Source organism: Rhinopithecus roxellana, chromosome 5 (genome assembly GCF_007565055.1).
Source record: "Rhinopithecus roxellana isolate Shanxi Qingling chromosome 5, ASM756505v1, whole genome shotgun sequence".
In the NCBI taxonomy this organism is placed as follows: Eukaryota; Metazoa; Chordata; class Mammalia; order Primates; family Cercopithecidae; genus Rhinopithecus; species Rhinopithecus roxellana.
This window is the reverse complement of record NC_044553.1, coordinates 1,439,683-1,462,561: the sequence shown is the minus strand read 5'-3', so window position 1 is coordinate 1,462,561 and position 22,879 is coordinate 1,439,683. Positions and strand designations below refer to the sequence as shown.

The window sequence follows — 22,879 nt, the reverse complement described above, 5'->3', positions numbered from 1 at the left end:
ATGCAAATGTGCAAAGAAATGAGTAGCCTTCTATAGTAATGACCATTTCCTGTAAACTGTCCTCAGCCACTCCTAACAGCTTTCAAAGCCACCCTAACATCGCAGCTTTCACTCACTTGTGCACACACCAAGAATAAATCCTCTCACAATACTATGTAATTCTGGCAGCCTCCAAAGCTAAAAACATTACATAATACAAGAAAGCAGAGTTTTATACCTGAGAAGAATCTGCCAATGATTGAATCCACAAAGGAAGCAGGAAAACTCCCAACAGGTTAGTGTCCAGATCCAAAAGGAACCCTCATCCTCCTCCCTGCCCTAACCCAGGGACCTGATGTGGAGCTGCCTCCTAAGGGAGCAGTGTTGTCCTCAGTGCCTCCAGCCACCCCTCCCCCCCACCATCGTGTCCTCAGTGTTCCCTGGTGTTCTGAGCCCCCCCTTCCCTGGTGACCTAAGCTCCCCCTGGTGTCCTGAGAGCCCCCTGCTGTCCTGAACACACCCTGGTGTTCTGAGTCCCCTGGTGTCCTGAGCGCCTCCTGAGGACTCTTTCTGAGATGCCCCTGGTTTCCTGATTGCCCCCTGTAGCTCTTGTGCACAAGCACTCCCTGGTATCCTGAGCACCTCCTGGAGGTCGTGAGAATCCCCTGGTGACCTGAGCCCTCCCTGGTGGTTTGGAGAGCCCCCAGGTGTCCTGAGTGCCCCCTCATGTCCTGAGCACCCCCTGGTGTGCTGAGTGCCCCCTGGTGGTTTTGAGTGTCTTCTGATGTCTTGCGTGCCCCCTGGTGATTTGGAGCGCCCCCTGGTGTCCTGGGTGCCCCCTGGTGGTTTTGAGTGCCCCCTGCTGTCCCGAGCGCCCCCTGGTGTCCTGACTGACCCCTGGTTGTTCTGAGGACCCCCTAGTGTCCTGAGCTCCCCCTGGTGTCCTGAGTGCTCCCTAGTGGTTCTGAGCCCCTCAGGTCCTGAGCACCCCCTGGTGATTCTAAGCGCCCCCTGGTGTCCTGAGCGTCCCCTGGTGGTTTTGAGTGTCCCCTGGTGTTCTGAGCGCCCCCTGGTGGTTCTGAGCACCCCATGGTGTCCTGAGAGCTCCCTGGTTTCCTGAGCAACCCCTGGTGATGCTGAGCAGCATCTACCATGCTGTCCCCTCCTGTTTCCCTGCAGAGAGGTTTGGGTCTGCTCTCACGCAGATGTTTCCTCACTGTGTCCCTCACAGTAATACAGGGACTTTTCCTGAGCTCTCAGGTTAATTATCTTTTTTTTTTTTATATACATTATGTTGTAGGGTACATGTGCAGAATGTGCAGGTTTGTTACATACGTATACATATGCCATGTTGGTGTGCTGCACCCATTAACTCGTCATTTACATTAGGTATATTTCCTAATGCTATCCCACCCCCCTCCCCCCACCCCACAATAGGCCTTGGTGTGTGATATTCCCCTTCCTGTGTCCAAGTGATCTCATTGTTCAATTCCCACCTATGAGTGAGAACATGCAGTGTATGATTTTCTGTTCTTGCAATAGTTTGCTGAGAATGATGGTTTCCAGCTGCATCCATGTCCCTACAAAGGACATGAACTCATCCTGTTTATGGCTGCATAGTATTCCATGGTGTATATGTACCACATTTTCTTAATCCAGTCTGTCATTGATGGACATTTGGGTTGATTCCAAGTCTTTGCTATTGTGAATAGTGCCGCAATAAACACACGTGTGCATGTGTCTTTATAGGAGCATGATTTATACTCCTTTGGGTATATAACCAGTAATGGGATGGCTGGGTCAAATGGTATTTCTAGTTCTAGATCCTTGAGGAATTGCCACACTGTCTTCCACAATGGTTGAACTAGTTTACAGTCCCACCAACAGTGTAAAAGTGTTCCTATTTCTCCACTTCCTCTCCAGCACCTGTTATTTCCAGACTTTTTAATGATTGCCATTCTAACTGCTGTGAGATGGTATCTCATTGTGGTTTTGATTTGCATTTCTCTGATGGATAGTGATGATGAGCATTTTTTCAGGTATCTTTTGGCTGCATAAATATCTTCTTTTGAGAAGTGTCTGTTCATATCCTTTGCCCACTTTTTGATGGGTTTGTTTGTTTTTTTGTTGTTGTAAATTTGTTTGAGTTCCTTGTAGGTTCTGGATATCAGTCCTTTATCCGATGAGTAGATTGCAAAAAATTTCTCCCATTCTGTAGGTTGCCTTGTTCACTCTGATGGTAGTTTCTTTTGCTGTGCAGAAGCTCTTTAGTTTAATTAGATCCCATTTGTCAATTTTGGCTTTTGTTAACATTGCTTTTGGTGTTTTAGATATGAAGTACTTGCCCATGCCTATGTCCTGAATGGTATTACCTAGGTTTTCTTCTAGGGTTTTTATGGTTTTAGGTCTAACATTTAAGTCTCTAATCCATCTTCAATTAATTTTTGTATAAGGAGTAACGAAGGCATCCCATTTTGGCTTTCTACTTATGGTTGCCAGTTTTCCCAGCACCATTTCTTAAATAGGGAGTCCTTTCCCCATTTCTTGTTTCTGTCAGGTTTGTCAAAGATCAGATGGTTGTAGATGTGCGGTATTATTTCTGAGTACTCTGTTCTGTTCCATTGGTCTATATACCTGTTTTCGTACCAGTACCATGCTGTTTTGGTTACTGTAGCTTTGTAGTATAGTTTGAAGTCAGGTAGTGTGATGCCTCCACTGTGTCCCTCACAGTAATGCAGGGGCTTTTCCTGAGCTCTCAGATTAATCATCTTAAAAGAGATTTTCTGATAAGAGCATCTCTGAGGAATGTTAATCTTCTTTGTACTCAAGGAGAGTCTCAGTGGGAACTTCCACTAAAATTACTTATGTTATTACCCACACGAATTGCTCTCATGAAGACTGCTGGACCAAGCTTATGCTGTTTTCATTGAAAGCGAATCCAGAGGCTTTGCAGAAAGGTCTGAGAATTCTTGGTCTATAGTATTTCTCTGTGTGACTCCACCAGTTAACTTCACAGGGGACTTCTGCACACACAGAGGCAACAGCTGAGCCTGATCCATGGGGAATATGAATATTGAGAGTGATGACAAGGGAAGCTCAGATCAGCACACACCCCATTGTGTGGACACTGAGGAAGAGCACAGATGTGGGGTGGCTCGTCACCAGGGCCTGCAGGAACAGGGGATGAGCTGCTTTTCATTTGCAGGGGAGGGACCTCATTGCCATGTCTTTCTCCCTGGGGACATGAGTGCACTAGTCAGCAGGGCTCATCCCGTCTCTGTCTCTGGATTCCAGGGAGGGCAGGGTCAAAGGATTCCTGGGACTGGATTTTCAGGGTTGATCTGCCCATTACTCTTTTTCTCATATGTGGACCCCATTAGCGTATCTTTATAGTATCAACGTTTATCAACAGTACAGTAAAAATAAATAAATAAACCTTACCCACAGGAAATAGAATCCTGCCTGTAGGCTGTGTAATTAGAGCTGTAAGCCCATGTTGTCTTCAGTTAGAGTTTTAAAATGACAATTTCTACAAATTGTCAGAGCTGGAGTCCATAATTACCTCTATCCTGAGCTCATTTTAAAACACAGTTTTTCAGTGTCCAATATTTGTGCTTGCCTGAGGAAAATTCAATGTGTATGCTTGCTTATCTGAGGGAAGAGTTCACATGAGGAAAGGTGTGCTTGTCTGAGGGAAGAGTTAACATGAGGATACATATGTTTGTCCAAGGGAAAGGTCCTCGTGGGGACAGGTGTGTGTATTAACTGATAGTAAATGCCCATTCAGAGACAGTGTGTGCCTGAACCGAGCTGAAGTTTAAGGGAAATCTTTCTTGGCCAAGGGAAGATGCTAATCATCTGGATTATTTGCTTGTCAGGAGGGAAACTTGACTGCACGTCAACCTGATTAAAGTCTCATGTGAATGGAAACATATGCAAATGGAGAAAGTTACTTCATTCTTTGTTGCCTGCATCTCATGCAATTCCCTCCCCACACTATGTAAAGTTATTACGTATTTTGCTTTTATACTCTCTGCATTTTACCCTCGGGTTCATGATGTGCTAAATAATTCTGTAAGTTGTATATATTTCGATTCACACTTTACATCATAAAATTGCGAGACGTAACAAATTGTGTCATGTGTTCACTACTGCAGATCATAAAAACGTTTCACTTTTTGTAAAAAGTGCCTGTTTCTCATAATGCATACCCTCTCTCTAAATTTCTAGAAAACCCTCGTATACTTATATGATCTACAGTTTTGTCTTTTACAAAATGTCAAATAAAAAGTGCACAGCGTATTTGAAATAACCTCACTGAAGAAAGTGGCACATAAAATTTCTCACCTAGATAACTTGGGAAATTAAGGTGCTTTGTAAATCAAAGTATAAAGAAACTGCACTTAAATACTGTATTCTAGTTGATAAACATGCTTCAAACAGGGGTACCAGTTAACAATTCTAATACCACTGTGCAGATATCCTGAACTTGTACAACTAATGAAATGAATGGCATATGGTGGGAGGGGGTTCCTCACTTTGCAGTTGGTGGTTATGCACAGGCAAGGAAGGAAGGCTAGAAACATCCGTGTGGCATCATAGTAGATTGTTGATTCCAGTGCTTTCTAAAGTTTGATGTAATAAAGGTATAGAAGATAAGGCACATAAATAGTTCAGATGTACATATACACATGGGTTAATATACACATGCACATTTTCCAGGGCTGTTAGCTTAGAGATCCTAAAAACACTGAAACCACATTAACAACACACACACCCAATATCACAATTTTGTATTTTAATCTAATTATTTAATATGAGGAACCAGAAATCCTTGGAGAAATAACCGATTCTATGTACACAGAAGATAATAAAGAAAATGAGCTTGGAATTTCTTGTAAGACCAGGACAAAGGAACATGTTCAAACACAAAAGGATGGGGTGTGCTGTGAGGAAACAGAATCCAAACTAAATGAGCTCACAGGACCTAAAAATGCTGTGGTGATTTGAGCAATAAAATGAATAATGTAGCATCAAATTTTCTCCATAGTAAAAAATAAATGTCAGTGAACCAACACTGATATTAACAGATAATTAAACTTTTAAAAAGTTGAAAAAAAGACATTTTTCATGCAGAGAATTCCAAACATCTTAAGTTAATAATCCTCCCATAAAGTAGCTGAAATTTAAAGAATTATGCAGTGATTGTGGCCAGAGATTAGAGACACAAGTTTTTCTCTTAGAGTTGATTTCGTAATTAGTTTTAGAATAATACCAGAAGTATAATATATGGAAAAATAAAATTATTTTATCCAAGTTTATATATGCATGCACACACACACATAAGTGTGTATATGTGTGTATATGAACATTTTTCTGCCACAGACACTGATAAAGCAGTGAAAAAACAACTACAGACTTGGAGAATACACTTCCAAATCACATATTTGTTAAATGGCTTTATGTTAACTTGGAAAATGAATTTTATATTGGGTATGTAAGGAAGTATACAACTGATCAAAAGAAAACAGTTACATTAAAAATGAGCAGAATATCAAAATAGACACTTCATCATAATTATATAAAAATAATTAAATATAAAATTTTAATTAGAGACGTGCATTTAAACAACAATGGGATACCACTAATAATCTAGTAGAATGGTTAAAATACACAATATTCATAGTGCTAAATGGCAATAAGAATGAGGAAGAACCGATATCTATCATGCATTACTGGCATGAGCCCGAAATCATAACTGCACACTATGGAAAACATTAAAACATTTTGATATTTCATATAATGGAGGTAAACAGAGAGATAAAATGTGATCTCGCAGCTGTGTTCCAAAATATTGACAACATGGATTCAAAAACTCATGCTCACACTAATATCTTCAGAGCAATTCCTATAACAGTTTTATTAATTTGATTGTTTTCTACTCCTTGAATTTCACTTACAGAGTAAATATTGTACGGAAAATTTCTCAAATAATTAGAGTGCATACACATTTCTCTTGTTCCTTTTCTTCAATGACTTAACCTCACTTTCTAAGAAAGTCTGCAATCAAATACTCCCTGTCATCTCTTCATGCCCAGCACAACTTTCCCCTCCCTCAGGCCCTCAGACTCTCTCAGGCTGTGGGTTTTCACACTGTGTGTTGTGCAGAGTAATACACGGCCGTGTCCTCAGATCTCAGGCTGCTCAGCTCCGTGTAGTCTGTGCTCCTGGACGTGTCCCTGGTCATAGTGAGTCTGCCCTTAAACTTCTGTGTGTAGACTCTGTTACCATTGCTAGGGTTGTTCCATCCCATCCACTTAAGCCCTTGTCCAGGGGCCTGTCGTGCCCAGTGTATACTGTAGCTCGTGATGATGAACCCAGAAAAATTACAGGAGACCTTCACTGAGGCCCAGGCTTCCTCACCTCAACCTCAGACTGCACCAGCTGCACCTGGGAGTGGGCACCTGTGGAGAGGACACAGAAGAGCGGATAAAATTCTTTTTGACTGAAAAGAGTTCCCCTCTCATCCCAGGGAATAGGCGTTTCTTTACCTGTAGTTACTGCCACCAAAAAAACGATCCTTCCGGCCCAGTCCATGGTGAGAAGCTGAGCTCTCAGGGGATTCTCTAGAGGAGGGATTAGTTGTTGGGTGATGGTCTCAGGGCACAGACATCCAGTGGATGTCAGATTATTTACTTCAGTGGATCTCAGCTTATTTGCATATTCATGAGGCAGAACATTTCGTAGCTCAAAGCCTGATCCATGATAAGAAAGGGAAGGTAAATGACACATTAGCCTTATGAGAGTGAGATGCAGATGGTCTGAGCCCTAATCCTGTTTGATGAAATGCATGTCCTGCTCCATTTATGAATGTTTGTGGACAGAGGTCCTTTCACTGAAGAATAAGCCCCCTCAGAACACGCTCCTCATTGTGAACTTTCATTTTATAAGCACAGAGACTGCCTGGAAGATTTCTGGAACCATCCCTCTCCATGACACTGAGAAGAGGCCTTGGCCCTATTCTGGACCTGTCAGGCACCAGCACAGCTCACTGGTGATCTGAGACAGTGACTGCTGATCTCCTATATGAGCGTCCAGCAGGTCCCTCTGAGATTCGCTGGGTACTCCTGATCCAGTGTCTCTAGCACCTGCCCCACGTCTGATTCCCCAGCATCTTCAATGGAAGCACTCTTGGTTTAGAGATTTGCCCTGTGATGTGTAATCAGAGCTTATTTTCTCATCTCAGGAACAGTAGGAATCAGAAGTTGAAACAGTAGTTTGGAGTTCTTTATGAACTCACTGCTCCCAATATAATTGTCAAGGAATTTGTGTTTTTAATAATTTTGGGTTAATTTTGAACTCCACTTGTTAGTATTTTATGAATTATTTATATACTTTCAGTTCATATCCATTGATCCTCATTTTTGCATATTGATTTCTGACTCACTTGTTAAATGTCCCTGCCACACTCCAAGATCCACCACTGCCCTGTCACTCACACAATGTAGGCAACATTACTTAACACTGAAATCTGAATTTCTTATTCATAGAAATATAGTGGCTACCACAATTCTGTATTCATTGAATTAGCAAAACCATCCCTAATCTTCATATTCTCACTATTAAGACATTAATAATCCCAGAAGCCTACTTTAAAAATAGTTCTCAATGCCTTAAATTGTACGAATGGTTCGGATATCTACTGGGGTCCGTGCCGGGGGTGGTGGAGAATGAACAGACACAAGAGACAAAGACAAATAGAGAACATGGCGGCCGCGCCTAGAGCCTCCACCTCACTTTATTTATACTCCATAAATCCCACGTCAGCAAAAATAACACAATGTAAAACAAACTTTCTGCACCCAGATGTAACCTTTTGCTTAGTTCTTTGTCTCTAAGTTCTTTCTTATTTTGTCTGCCTTCTTGGCGCCTACTAGAGTTCATTAAAAGTTCAACTAGAGATACTGTCCTTGACTACTGGAGTTCATGGAAAGTGCAACTAGCTAGAGATACTGTCCTTGAGCCTTATCTATTCTCAGCATATTATTTTCAATGGCTCCTGCATTTCCCCCTTTTTGTTTTGTCTCAATCCTAGAAAGGTGGCCCATATTTGTTTTTGTGTTTTTCTTTGTTTTTGGATGCGATGGAGGGCGCATCGGATCACCATGAGAAGTAAACCCAATCCCAGCACCCAAAGCAAGATACTTCCAGAGATGGTAGAAATCCATGTTTTCGTCTGGGTCCATGGGTTAAGGGCAGCAAAACTTTGACCAGCTCCTGCAAGGTAGCGGCCCCGGACAATACATGGAATTGTTGTCGAAATGTTTCGGAAATGTTTTGAGTGAGTTTTTGGATGTCCAAACTAATATTTTTATGGCCTATTAATAATCTTCGGATTTCGGTCCAATTCTGAGAAACATTAAAAGGCACAGGTGTTACGCAAAATTGAGTGGAGTTCCAATCACATTGTAATATTATTTGAGTACTGAGGACAGTGAGCTGATTTCCAAGCCACGTTAAGGCTTGCTCTACGTTGTCTAATCTTTCAGCGAGTTGAGAGTCAATGTTTCGTTGTTGAAGTCACAACCGATGAGATTGCTCATGCCATTGCTGCACAAATTCAGCATTTTGTATGCTTTGATGTAGAGTGAGTCCTGTTACAGCTGCGGTGGAGGTGATGGCGACAAGACCCATTATCGAGGCGACTATAAGTCCAAGGGCATGACGGGTCTGCTGGAGGGAAGTCCAAATATAAGTTTCAAGAGGTGATGCCCCCCACGGTCGCGTAAGGTTGACAGGTAGCCAAATTTCCTTACGAGTCCTGAGGATATAAATATCCCCAGTAAAGTTGTGTCACCAGGAATGATTGAGGCAAGACAAAAATGTACATGTATCTGTATAATTAACAATTCCCATATCATTATCCCATGTTAAATTCCCCGCTAACAATAGGTAAGGCTTTTGGACACAAGCAATAATATATCGGGAGATATTCCGATGTATTTTAATATGAAAGGGGTTATTCGGGTTAGAAAGATTAAGGGACATATTCCCCACAAAAGTACTAATGGCATCACCTGCAGCTAATAACTTCCAAAGATGACTTTGTATTTGTAAAGAGCATCTAAGATGAGGCATAGGTGGCGACAAGCCTCCTTCACGCCATACCAAAGTTTCATTATCATCAGCAGTAATACTTTTATTTACCCGGTGCCATTGTAAAGGTATGTGACTAAATTTTGTTTGAAAATCTCCGTGTACACTCCAATCAATTATTTGCAGCCCATTATATTCTAATAAAATCCGGGGCTTAGTTCCCCAACAATGTTGCCACTCCAATACCTCAATATTAGGAGAAACCTCTGGAATAGGACAAAAAGGTAAGGAACTAGGAATAGTCTCATTAATATATACAGTATGATTATAATGAAAACTTCTAGTTACAATAATAACAGTATTGGCAGCTACATGGCTATGATTATAGCGAACAGCCCAAGCTTCATGCGATTTCCGGAGACAATGAGGACTATTTCCCATGCAAATTGGAAGTCCTTCCACTCCAAATTGGTATGTGCTGTTTATTATTCCCGTTTCCCGTTCTATGTTGTCCTTGTCCATATAGGGGGATGGCATCCAAGTAGTGTCATTGGTGAAAACCTTAACTTCTGCCTCCCCCCAGGTGACTCCCTGATACAAGGGTGGAAAGGGAATATAAGTTTAATATTCATACAAAGCCTCACTAAGGGAAATAAGTCTCCCGCTGAGGCACATCCAACAAAGGAAGACATGCATGCTGAGTCCAGTTTTCTTTTCAACAGGGTTTCAATCGCCTTGTAGGAAACCACTCAGGTCCGCTCCCTGTAAGGACAAGAGTATAGCCCCGTCCCTGTTTTAGAACTTGCCCCTGAGCATACTTACCTTCTTCATTAGGATACCAAACCTTTAAATTGTCGGTGGGGACTATCGCCAAGGGAGGTGAGGAAAGATGAGTTACGGCAGCGGAGTCCTGCAATTGTCTCCATTGATTCAAAAAATTTAAGGTAAACAAAACCTTTAAAATCTGATTTCTGGGGGACTCATTTCCCCCTTTTTGTTTTAGCAGTTGAGTTTTTAAGGTTAAATTTGCGCGCTCAATGATGGCTTGACCTTGACTGTTGTCTGGGATACCGGTGAGATGTTGAATATTGCATTGCTGTAAGAAAACTTGTAACTTACAAGAAACATAGGCAGGGGCATTATCAGTTTTAAGTATTAGAGGAATGCCCATGATGGTGAAACAAGCTAAGAGATGAGTAATAACAGAATCAGCTTTTTCAGATGGCAAAGGAGTTGCCCATTGAAAATGAGAGAAAGTATCAATGGTATGATGAACATATTTTAATCGTCCAAAAGAAGGGACGTGTGTGATATCCATTTGTCAAATCTGATTAACTTGAGTACCTCACGGATTAACCCCAGGATGGAAAGATGGAATGCTCAAAGGAGCACAAGAAGGACAAGCTCGAATAAGAGAATGAGCTTGTTTACGAGTTAAATGAAATCGTCGTTGAAGGCCAGAACTATTAGTGTGATGTAGAGCATGTTCTTGTTCTGCAGCCTGCAGGTGGCCGATTAAAAGTGAATCAATTTGAGCATTACCATGAACTAACGGTCTAGGAAGTTGAGAATGAGAACGAAGATGAGTGATGAATAAAGGAGCTCGACGTTGGCTCAAAGTAGAGGACAACAAAGAAAAGAGTTTCGGAAGAGAAGAAGTAGCACAAAGAGGTAGAGTGGCTTGAGAAATATAAGAAGTAACATATACGGTGTATTGAGAATCACTAACAATGTTACAACTGGTGGAAGGGAAATCAAGCAAGACCATGAGAATAGCAAACAGTTCTCTCTGTTGCACCGAGGGATAAGGATAAACTGTAACTCGAGACTGATGAACACTCCAATATCCAGCTTTACCATTGCTATTAGCATCAGTAAAAAAGGTAGGGCCTTGAACAGGAAATAAAGATATTGGTGAGAAAGGCAACACAGAATGCTGTCTAAAAAATGAAAAGATCGGAGACTTAGGATATTGGGTAGAAAATTGTCCGACAAATGAGGCACAAGCAACTTGTCAAGAATTAGAAGTGGCAAGAAGATAAGTAATCTGACTATGAGTGAATTGAGAGATAATGAAGGAAGGATCTCCTCCCCAGAGTTGTCGACAGCGATGTCGTCCTTTGATGATCAATTCAGCTAAACGGTCGATATAAGTAGTCAAGCGTTTAGATGTTTTGTTGGATAAAAAAATCCATTCTAACGGCTGATTTGTTTGATGAATCATACCTGTAGGAGAATGTAAAGTATGAAATAAACAAAAGGAAAGGGGAACGTCGGGAAGGATATAATGTAGATGGGCCTTTTGAAGTTGTTCTTCTACAAGCTGGAGTTCCTGTAAAGCCAAAGGAGTTAAATGACGTGAGCTGTCCAAGTGACTGCCTTCTTCTAGAATAGAAAAAAGATGTTGTAACTGATACGTTGGTATTCCTAAAACAGGACGCATCCAATTAATATCTCCTAAAAGTTTTTGAAAGTCATTTAATGTTTTTAAATGATAGCGTCGAATTTGAATTTTTTCGGGTCGAATATTTCGCGCTCCCAAGCTATAACCTAAATATTGAATAGGAAAATCTATTTGAATTTTTTCTGGGGCAATATTAAGTGAGTATAAAGAGAGCTGCGTTTGTAAGGATATAAAAGCATCTTGCTGCTCTTTTTTGGTGGGTGCAGCAAGAAGAATATCATCCATATAATGATATAAAAGAACAGAAGGATGACATTTTTGAACAGGATTCAGAGCTCGATGGACAAATTCTTGACACAAGGTAGGGCTGTTTAACATACCTTGAGGTTCCACTTCCACTGATATCGAGAAAGTGGCTGAGAATTATTAAAAACAGGGACAGAGAAGGCAAAACGCTCACAATCTTTTTGATCCAAAGGAATAGAAAAAAAACAATCTTTTAAATCAATAACCATAAGTAACCAATCTTGAGGAATCATAGAACGGTTAGGAAGGCCAGGTTGTAAGGATCCCATGGGTTGAATACATGCATTAATAGCACAAAGATCTGTCAATAGTCTCCATTTACCGTTTTTGTTTTTTTTTTTTTAATCACAAAGACAGGGGAATTCCATGGAGAAGTACTAGGTTCTATATGACCTAGGGATAATTGTTTTTGAACTAAGTTTTTCAAGGCCTCAAGCTTCTCACGTGTTAAAGGCCACCGTTCAACCCACACAGGAATATTAGTTTTTCATGTCAAGGGAAGGGCTTGAGGCTGCTGAACAGTGGCTACATGTTTAAAGATTTTTCAAGGGGATTGTAGCCCATGCGGAACATCATATTCTTGGCAGAATTAGAGACATGAGGAATAGAAACAAAAGCTCCAAATTGTTGCAATAAATCTCGCCCCCATAAATTTAGGGCAATAGGAACAATATAAAACTGAACTTGGGCCATTTGACCATCCGGCCCTCAACAATTCAAAGATTGAGAACTTTGATACACCTCAGAGGCAGAACCTAATCCTGTAAGAGAAACAGCAACAGGCTGTTTAGGCCACTGCAAAGGCCATTGATCAGAGGCAATAATGGAAACGTCAGCTCCAGTGTCGACCAAGCCCTGAAAAATTTGTCCCTCTACTTTGAGGGGAAACAAAGGTTTTTGTTGAGTTACTAAAATTTTCCAAAAAATATGTTTACTCGTGTTTCTAAAACCTCCGGTTCTTTCTTGCCTCCGTGAAGGAAATTGAAAATAGGGTAGTACAAGGAGTTGTGCAATTCGCTGCCCCTCTTTCAGGGATATAGGTTTATGAGCCTGAGCCATAATTTGAATTTCCCCTTTATAATCAGAATCTATAACACCCAAATGAACTTGTAAACCCTGTAAAATGTTACTATTGCGTCCTATAAGTAATCCAACAGTATGTGGAGGTAATGGCCCAAAAACACCTGTAGCCAATTTAACAACTTCCATTTCTGGGGTGAGTTCAACAGCCTGTAAAATCGCCACATCAGCAGCGGCGCTACCGGAAGTAGCAGAGAAAAGCTGAGCTAATGAAAATTGGGGGTTAACATTGGCTGACTGGCCTGCTGATGCTGGACCCCTGAGCTGACTGGAAATTGCAAATGAAGAGGGCTTGTATTGTTGTTGAGGCCCCAAGCTGAAGGGCCCCTCTGCAAGTTTCCCGATCCGGAGGTGAGAGAATTACCGTTTTTGTCCACTTTAGAGTGACATTCATTAGTCCAGTGTCGCCCTTTGCCGCAACGACGACAGGGCTCAGTAGGAAGCTTTTTAAATTCTACTTTGGAGGAGTCATTCCTATTAGATAACTTACGGCACTCCTTTTTAAAATGACCGGTCTTTCCACATTGGAAGCAAACTTGCTTTTTTCCCATGAATGCCTTAGATAAAGCTCCAGCAAACAACTGAGCATTGTAGGCAGCCCCTCCCACTCCTGCACAGGCTCTAATAAAATCTTCTATTTGTAAGTTTCCAGCAGCCTTTAGAGGACACAACAACCTCTGACATTCCTGATTAGCATTCTCAAAACCTAGTGTGGTTACCAGGATTTGGCCTGCAGCCCCACTACCCACAGTCTTTATTACAGTATCTTGGAGCCGAGCCACAAAGTCAGGATAAGGTTCGTTTGTGCCCTGCAAAATCTTAACAAAAGACAAGGCAGTTTTTCCTGATGGTTCTACTTTACACCAAGCCTTTAAAAAAAGTGCTTTAACTTGTGATAATGTCACGTCCTCAAGTCCAGATTGAGCCGCTACGGTTGCAAACTGACCAGTGCCTGTTAATTGCTCCTCTGTTGGTCCTGGAGGATTTCTAGCGGCATTGCAGCGGGCCTGCTCTTTGGCATCTTCCAGCCACCAACTGCGTAGCTGAAGCCACTGAGAGCGGTCCAAAACAGCCTTCCTCAAAGTCTCCCAATCAAGAGGCAAAAACAAATTCTTAGAGGAGAAAGAATCTAGAAGCCCCATGACAAAAGGAGATTGAGGGCCATAATTAGCAACAGCTGCCTTCATTTCTTTAAGAAATTTAAATTGAAGAACATTATACTGCACATTTATACCCCCTTGAGGAAATTGGTCATTAGGACCAAAAGGTTGCCTAATAATGGGGAACAATTGTAGAGGATCCTTATCCTCTTGAGAATCCAATACCTTAATTACAGCTTTAGCAGTAGAAGCGGGAACAGCAAAAACCGTGCCTGAACGAGGCAGCATTTCCACCTGCGGTGGTGGTGGTGGAAAACTATCCTCCTCCTCCGCCTTAGGTGTTGATGGGGGTGGATGAACCACGGGAAAAGTAAAAACAGGAGTGGGTGGAGGAGAAGGTTGAGGGGGAGAAAACTGCAATTGTAAAATTTGTTGTAACAATTGAACAACTGGCTGAAGCTCCTTTTGAATTTTTGATTCCTTTTCATGAGACACATTATCACATAAAGGACCTTCTCCTTCAGTTACAGGATTATCTAAAGGAGGGGAAATGGCTATCGGAGACTTCAAAGACGCCTCATCCCCGCCTTCCCCCTTTTCAGAGTCTGTCTCTAAGAGCTCCAAAGCCTGAGTAATAGAGGCACAAAGGGCCCACAAAGGTGCTGATGTTACATCGCCGCGCTGATGCGCTTGACGAAGGGTCTTAACAACCTGTTGCCACTCTCGCTTATTTAATTGTACTTCAGTCTGATATTGAAACCAAGAGCAATGTTGTTCCACATGAGCAAACAATTTCCGCAAAGTTCTCTCTTTTGCATCAACCCCAATCGAAAGTAAAAGCCCTTGTAATAATCTTAAATATTCTGAGGCCAAGGAACTGGAATTCCCCATAATGAAAGCTTAAGAAGGTTCCCCCTAACAATTCCCGGGTTTTACCCGCTCCTAGGGGGTTCCCCTTCTTGTTCCCCACTACTCACCCTGTGCACCGTGCTCGCTGCGCCACTTATTGGGGCCCGTGCCGGGGGTGGTGGAGAATGAACAGACACAAGAGACAAAGACAAACAGAGAACATGGCGGCCGCGCCTAGAGCCTCCGCCTCACTTTATTTATACTCCATAAATCCCACGTCAGCAAAAATAACACAATGCAAAACAAACTTTCTGCACCCAGATGTAACCTTCTGCTTAGTTCCTTGTCTCTAAGTTCTTTCTTATTTGTCTGCCTTCTTGGCGCCTACTAGAGTTCATTAAAAGTTCAACTAGAGATACTGTCCTTGACTACTGGAGTTCATTGAAAGTGCAACTAGCTAGAGATACTGTCCTTGAGCCTTATCTATTCTTAGCATATTATTTTCAATGGCCCCTGCAGATATCAGCAACTTGTTGAACTCATCTTATGGCTTTTTTTTCTGACAAAGGAAGACTCAGTCCTTCAGAAGAAAACTTCTCAGCAGCCTCCTGTGCACCTGCTCCAGGGCTGGAACCTGTGTTGTGTGGCTCCTGAGTGACTCTCCAGACCAGCCCTTGCCTTGCAAGGAGGTTCCTCTTGGGACTCAGAAACATTTACCCCCAGCTTCTCTAGGCCAACATGAAATGGCTTTGTTCTGGTTTAGAATACTCTCTCAGTGACACCATATGATGCTGACACCATTTCTTGAAACAATTGATTAGCCTTACTAAATCTGTTGAACTCTGCAGGGGGAACCAAAGCAAGGATTATATGATGAAAGAGGAAGTTCCTTCTCTGAAGCTCTGGATTCACTTCATTAGTGGATCCAAAATGAATACAGAAACTTACAGGAGTTTGGGGAGCGATGTGTTTCTTCAATGGGCTCCTGCAGTTGAATGTTGCACCTGAGAATACCGGCAGGTCCAGATACATTCAGATGACACCCCACTCCATATCCACTATTCCAGTAACACACATTTTCCCTCCTTCCCATTTTGTAGCTTATAGGAAGTGCCACCTACACTGACACTAGGCCCATGTATCTGACATTTTCCCTAGAAGTCTAAAGCAAACAGGATACAAGGGGAGACTTGGGAAGTGAATGCAGGTTGTTCTTTTCATTTTCTCAGCTAGGAATCCAGCAAAGGCTTCATGATAACAGAAGCTGAGGTCAGTCAGGGAGTTTTCAAGACCTTGGTCTTAAAAATGGTGATAGCAGAGGCTTCGGATTCCTCTGCTGTCTTGTCTCACTCTCTGCCATTTTCCATTAGTTTCCCTATGTTCTCCTCAGATAGAGTCTGTGCATTGCTACACTTGCATCTTTAATTCAGAGCCATCATCCTTGTGAGAATAGATTGTGCAATGTGGGTAAGCACTGCCTGTTCTGACCATGAAAACCTAGAGACGCGATCGGCATCCTCTTCTGGGCGGTGACCTTGACCAAGCATCACCGGGGGAAAAGCTCATTTTTGGCAGTTAATCCCTTTGGTGGTTTTAGCGTCCCTGGACTATTTACTTTCCGGTAAGAGCCAGTGATGATCAGAATTCTTATCACTGTTGTTGCCCGACCCCTTAAATATCATAAAAATACCTGTGTGACCCCTCGTCTCAGACCTCAGATGACCACCTCGCAGAGAGCACACTTGCTTTGTTTCTGTCACAAACGTGGTATTAGAACTGGAAAGTATGTGTACCTTGTTATAGAATTTATATCTTAGTGATGTTACATTGGATGAAGTTAGAATTAGTAAGTGACAGAATTTTAGGGGGTCTGATGTCTAAGCAAACTGTCGATGGTGTGTCTTCATTTCTCCTTGCTTATTATAGATAATGTGAGAGGAGAGAGAAAAATTAAAGAGAAAACTATTGACCAATAGTCAGGTGTTTGATAAACAAAGGAGATTTTCACATCTTCTGGAAACCCCATTAAATTAAATAAATTAAAGAACTTTAAGACACTTTTCCACATTCTAGATGCGTGTCTAATACAGATTTAGATTTAAATGCACAGAGATAACGCAGAAAATGGAAATTCAGCAACAGATCAGTTTGCCAAATAGGCAGATTTAAATTAGTTTGTAATTTTACCTAAATACTCAAAGAATAAATCCCAGATTCAAATAAGAAATGATAAAATTTCAATGTTTAGTGACTGGTTGAGAGAAGCTTGAACTAACATTATTTTGATTAATCATACATCAATAACAAAACTTTGTCCAGTGGTCCAAATTTTCAAGGGGCTGCTTGAGTAAATAGTTTCTACCTCCCCACCTGTGATTTCTGGCAGAATCTATCATCCTCTAAAACCCGGGGACCATTAAGAACAGAGACAGAAGGTTGAATACTATGAAGTTTTGAGAGACCCAAATTGCTGCCTGGACTGCTTGATGAGGATGATCTCTATAAGCCTCGTCTTTGAAGAGTGTATGGTGGCTTTTGTTGTAATGAACAGGTAGCAGCAAAGACAGTCAAGGACAATGAAGGAGGAGGGGCACATGGTCCAAACAGAAGAACAACACAAAGATCTAGAAACTGATATCAATGAAAACGAAGCATATGGATTATCTGGCAGAAAATTTAAAGTAAATGTTAGAAACATGTTCAATGAGCTAGTGGCATCATGCAAGAACAATGTGAGAATTTTAATAGAGATAAAACATTTAAAAGATGACTAAACAAAAATATTGATGCTGAGGAATACAATAAGTCAGACAAAATTTTTAAGAGGATTTTAGACCAGACTAGATCAAGTCATAGAAGAAACAGTAAACTCAAAGAAAGATCATTTGAAATAGTAGAGACAGAGAAGAAAAACTTAAATGAAAGAAATAAAAAAGAGTTAAAGACTTATGAGTCAGGAAGCGCAGTGAAAATGAAATTATGCATTGAGGAGTTATGCAGAGATAAGACAAAAGGGGTAGTGAAGGAAGAGGGTGAGAGACAGAGAGAGAGACAGAGAGAGAGAGACAGAGCAAGAGAGACAGAGCTAGAGAGGCAGAAAGGTTTTTAAAGAAGTGATAGCATAGAAACTGTCTAAATCTGGAGAAGCAAATATTTGTCCACATCCATGAAGCTCTATACATCTTAAATAAGAAACCAAATGAGAAAAATCAGAGATAGTTTGAAACCACATTGCTAAAGGAAAGGTTTTTGAAAACAGAAAGTAAAAGAGCAGATTTAGCAGATTTCTCAGCAGATTTTCAGTTCCGAATGGAGAGGAATTATATTTGATAATGTATAGTTTATTGATAGAGATTATTTCTGAGAAATGTATTTCTAGTCAATGTCATCATTGTGCAAGTATCATAGGGAGAACCTACACAAACCTACAAGGAATATCCTAGTACACATAGAGTATGTGGAATAGCACAATGTTTCCAGACAAGTAACCTGTATAGCATGTTACTGCACCAAACACTGCAGGGAACTGAAATGCCGTGGTAAGTATCTCTCTATCTAAACACATCTAAATATGGAACATCCTTAGGGAAAATATGGTATTACAATGTTATGTGGCCACAAACATATATGTGGTCTATTGTTGACTGAAACATTGTTAGGTGGCCCATGACTGTATTCAAATTGCTGGGGGAAAAAAACTGAAAAACAAACAAAATTCTGCCAACCAAGAAACTTTAACATGTAAATCTTTTTGTAAAATAAAGGATAGGTAAGACCTTTCCTAGAGAAGCCAAAACTAAAGGAATTCTTCAACACTGGGCCTGCCTTAAATACCAAAGGGTCTCAACTAGGGCTGCAGAATAATGACATAGCTGCATCAGCTCCATTCTGGCCTCTGCCATGTGACAGTTTTGTGTGAATTTTCTTTCTGCTCTCTCAGGACTTTTTTTCTCTCTCATCTTCTAAGTCCATTCTCCTTTTAATTCTCAGTTTGTTGAAAAGATTCATATTTAGCTAAGAACATTAAAAACTTCAGAAACAAATTTCATCTTAAACTCAACAAATTTAATTACCTGTCTTCACGGATGCCCACCTGTTCTTTTCTTGTTTTCCTATGGGATATGGCCCTTGTTTCTAATTCAGTCCAGTCCTTAATTCCATATGCATGAGGCATCCAACCATCACACACCCAGGAACATCTTGGAGGAAGGGACCCTACCATTTGCCTCATCCGCCTTCAGGTGCACAGCGGCCATTCCTTCAACTGTTGTATGTGCTTTAGGGCTTTCCATTTAAAAGTGTATTTCACTATCCCCCAAATAAATTTCCTGGACCTTAAAAAGTGATGTGCTGTTGGGGGCATTGACAGCCAAATTTCCTTGAAAGCCTCTTCTGCCCTTGGTAATTGAGGAAGACTGGGAAGAAGGGGAAAAAACTCAGACCTCACGTAGCTCCTCATTTAGCACTAGATTCAGTGCAAATTTAGAAAGTTGAAGACATTGAGTAATGTTGGTGTGGTTTTCTGTGGCATACTGAGGAGACAGCAGAAGATGGTCAGTGGTCAGTCTCCATCCAGCTGGTACCCATTGTCCACTAGTTAGGTCATAAGAAAAGATAAAAGACAACTTTTGTGACAAAGCCCCAGGGGCTTTATTAAAACACTTTGCCCAGAAATTGGTCAACAGGGACATGACAAGTTTTTATATCACAGCTACAATTTTTGCCTACTTTATGTAGAAATCTGAGCGATGTGCCCAGCCTCAGGGGGCTGATTCTCCATCCAGGGGACAGCGCTAACAGAGTTATGAGTTATGTGGTATTAGTCTGTGGGTATTCCTAAGAAGACAACACGGAGTGGGTGGCTTAAACAACAAATATTGATTTTCTTACAGTTCTGAAGTCTGAATGTTGAAGATCAAGGTGCTGGCAGGGTTGGTTCTTGGTGCAGCTTCTTCCTGGCATGCACTGGGGCACCTTCTAATACACTGCGTCTCCACATGGCCTCTTCTCTGCGTGCACGTGAAAAGTGAGAGGTCTCCGGTGTCTCTACCTCTTCTTATAAAGACAGCACATCTATTGCATTAGGTTCTGACACTTATGACCACATTTAACCTTAATTGTATCATTAAAATTCCAATATAGATCCATTGAATTTAAGGGTTCAGCATATGAATTTCAAAGAGGGCAAAATTCAGTTGATGACACAAACCAAGAGGTGGTGAGAAGCATTAGAATATATATATTTTTAATCACTAAGGAATAATGGGCCATGCAGGAACTCGTAGGAAAGTTCCTAGTAATCGGTGAAACTTCAGTTGTAAGAGGAAAATGAGCCTTCCTCATTTCTTTTCTGGCACAAGAATGTGAGGAAGCAGAACCACAGATATCAAAGAAAGAGGAGCCCTGGGGACAGCTGAGGTGCTGGCGAGGAGGGAGAGCACTGAGCAGATGAGGAAGCCCCGCCCTCCCTGCACCTGCTCCTGACCCGGCCTCGGGGTCTGTGGTCCCTGCGCGCCCCCTGCTGGTCCTGAGCGGCACCTGCGCCCGCCCCCTCCGCCGCCCTGCAGGGAGGTTTGTATCTGGGCTCACACTCACCTCCCCTCACTGTGTCTCTCGCACAGTAATACACGGCCGTGTCCGCGGCGGTCACAGAGCTCAGCTTCAGGGAGAACTGGTTCTTGGACGTGTCTTTTGAAATGGTGACTCGACTCTTGAGGGAGGGGTTGTAGTTGGTGCTCGCACTATTACCATAGATATGCCCAATCCACTCCAGCCCCTTCCCTGGGGGCTGGCGGATCCAGCTCCAGTAGTTGTAACTGCTGATGGAGCCACCAGAGACAGCGCAGGTGAGGGACAGGGTCTCCGAAGGCTTCACCAGTCCTTCGCCCCACTGCTGCAGCTGCACCTGGGACAGGACCCCTGTGAACAGAGAGACCCACAGTGAGCCCTGGGATCAGAGACAGCCTCCCATATCGTCATATCTGCATCCCCAAGACACTCACATCTGGGAGCTGCTACCAGGAGGAGGAAGAACCACAGGTGCTTCATGTTCTTGCACAGGAGGTCCATGACTCTCAGAGAGCATTTCCCATGTGAGCTGGTCCCTGAATTTAAAGAAGTGTGTGGTGGTTTCCTGTGGGTGCCTAAGTGAGGATTTGCATGTGGGTGGTGCCTTTGTATGGAGTGGTGAAAAGGGATGAGGGAGGTCCAGTCTTTGGGACTCACCCTGAGAGGAGGATGCTGGCTGTGCCCTCTGAGAACTCAGTTCTCTTCCTGGGGCCTCCCCTCACCAAGCCCAGAGTCCTCTTCTTCCAGGTAGGGAGATGTGCTGAAGGAACTGGTCTGGGAGATGAGTGTGATCATGGATCAGGGACAGATTTTGGAATAGGTTCAATGCTGTTCTACCCGTGAAGATTTATATGAAACCAACCAAACATCCAGGTTATCTAAATTGTCAAATCTCCATTCAAAGCATTAGGGCAGCAGCTAAATATATTTGTCACAGTGAATTTATACAAACCTACATCCATGCAATGTTTATTGTAATTCAGAATATCCACCATGGTTAGAGGGAATGTATCTGTCCCAGAGAGTGAGTCATAAAAAAAAAAAAATCTGAGACCTTCCCTTTTGTGAACGTTTGAAGTTTGGGATTCTGTCTGCAATCTCAGGAGAAGGTAGTGGGACATATCTCCAACCATCTCAATGTGTGATGCTGAGAATGTGGCCTGACCTTTATATACTTCTCTGTGAATAGATGCAGATTGGGGATCACAGTGACAATTTCAGTCAAAAACGATAATAGGTCAGCACAGGAGCATAGTCTCATCATCAAGATTAGTGCAATTGCCTTTCCTGGGAACAAGGGAGGACATCTGCGAGCCCTCCCCTCTGAGTGCACAAGGAACTCTGGTTCTTCTCTGACAGGTCACACTTCTGAAACTTGGCTGGCTGGAAAATGACACTCAAGCCCAGAGTCCTTACCCACATATTTATCATTTCAGGTAGTCCGGTGTCTGAAAGACTTTCTCCTTCATTGAATTGCATGAACATAGCTTAGAGTTTGCGGTATTGCATCTTGGGTATTTGGTGAAGTATATAATAAATAATCTATCTCCATGGATGTGGGTAACAGGAGAGTCATCAGAAGTTGGGTGTGTTTCAACATCAGGACAAACCTGGGCTCTCTGGTTAGGACTGAACAAGTGTGCTGACCTGTGGGACACAGAGGGAAAGAGATAGAGCCAACATCCAGAGCCAGGTGAGCTCCTGACCTACCAGGTGGTCTCTGGACATTTTGTTTAAAAAGATCCAGAAAGACCTTCCTCACCTTCAGGAGAATTATGGACATTGAGGGAAATTGAGATAAATTTTTATTTACAGAGAATAATTCATAGGCTTGTAGACATCTATGTGGGTGTGTACAGGATTGCTGGGATATGCTCATACACAGAACAGAAGAAATAATTCTATTTCATGGAAAGAAAACTAAAGAGCTTCTGAATCGGTAGGTATTCTTTGCCGCAAATGTGTCAGGTCACGAGATCATGTTATGACGCTGGAGGTAACACTTCCCAACATTGTCCTGGAGACAAAATGCAAAAGAGTAAAGATTCAAGTGAGATTCCTTTGAAAAATACCAGTAATGAAGAGACCAAAACAAATGAACCATTATGTAAAGAGTGCTAATGCAATGAAATAATAAATTCCATGTTGAGGTGACGGAGAAGTTCCATCTGACAGCTCATTTTCACCTTTGTGGGCACCGAGTGCCCCTTGCAGCCCAGCTCCCACCCTCAAGTGAGGTTTCTGTCTGAGCTCTGTGAGTTAGCTGGAGTCCTTGTGAGCCATTCAAAAAATAGTTGATTCTACCTCTTCAAACGGGAATTTAAACCATCAACTCCTCACCTTACCCAGTCCATTTTTGTAACTGTGCGTGACCCTTGGGGGAATGCAGTCACCATTTCTTTCATAATGGAAGTTGACTGTGTCATGAAGGTACAGGAAGATGTGTAAGTTTAAAGTCTGGATACATAAACTGCTGAATTATCAAAGCCTGGAGCCA

The 22,879-nt window shown here is 42.1% G+C and overlaps 1 gene segment (V, D, J or C); it reads right to left on the bottom strand.

Annotated features, from left to right (window-relative positions):
* Window positions 1-20,200: 20,200 nt before the first annotated feature.
* On the bottom strand, window positions 20,201-20,913 carry LOC104675809. The segment is given in 2 exon segments: window positions 20,201-20,733; window positions 20,817-20,913. Coding segments are annotated over 2 exon segments (600 nt in total).
* Between the last annotated feature and the right edge of the window lie 1,966 nt (window positions 20,914-22,879).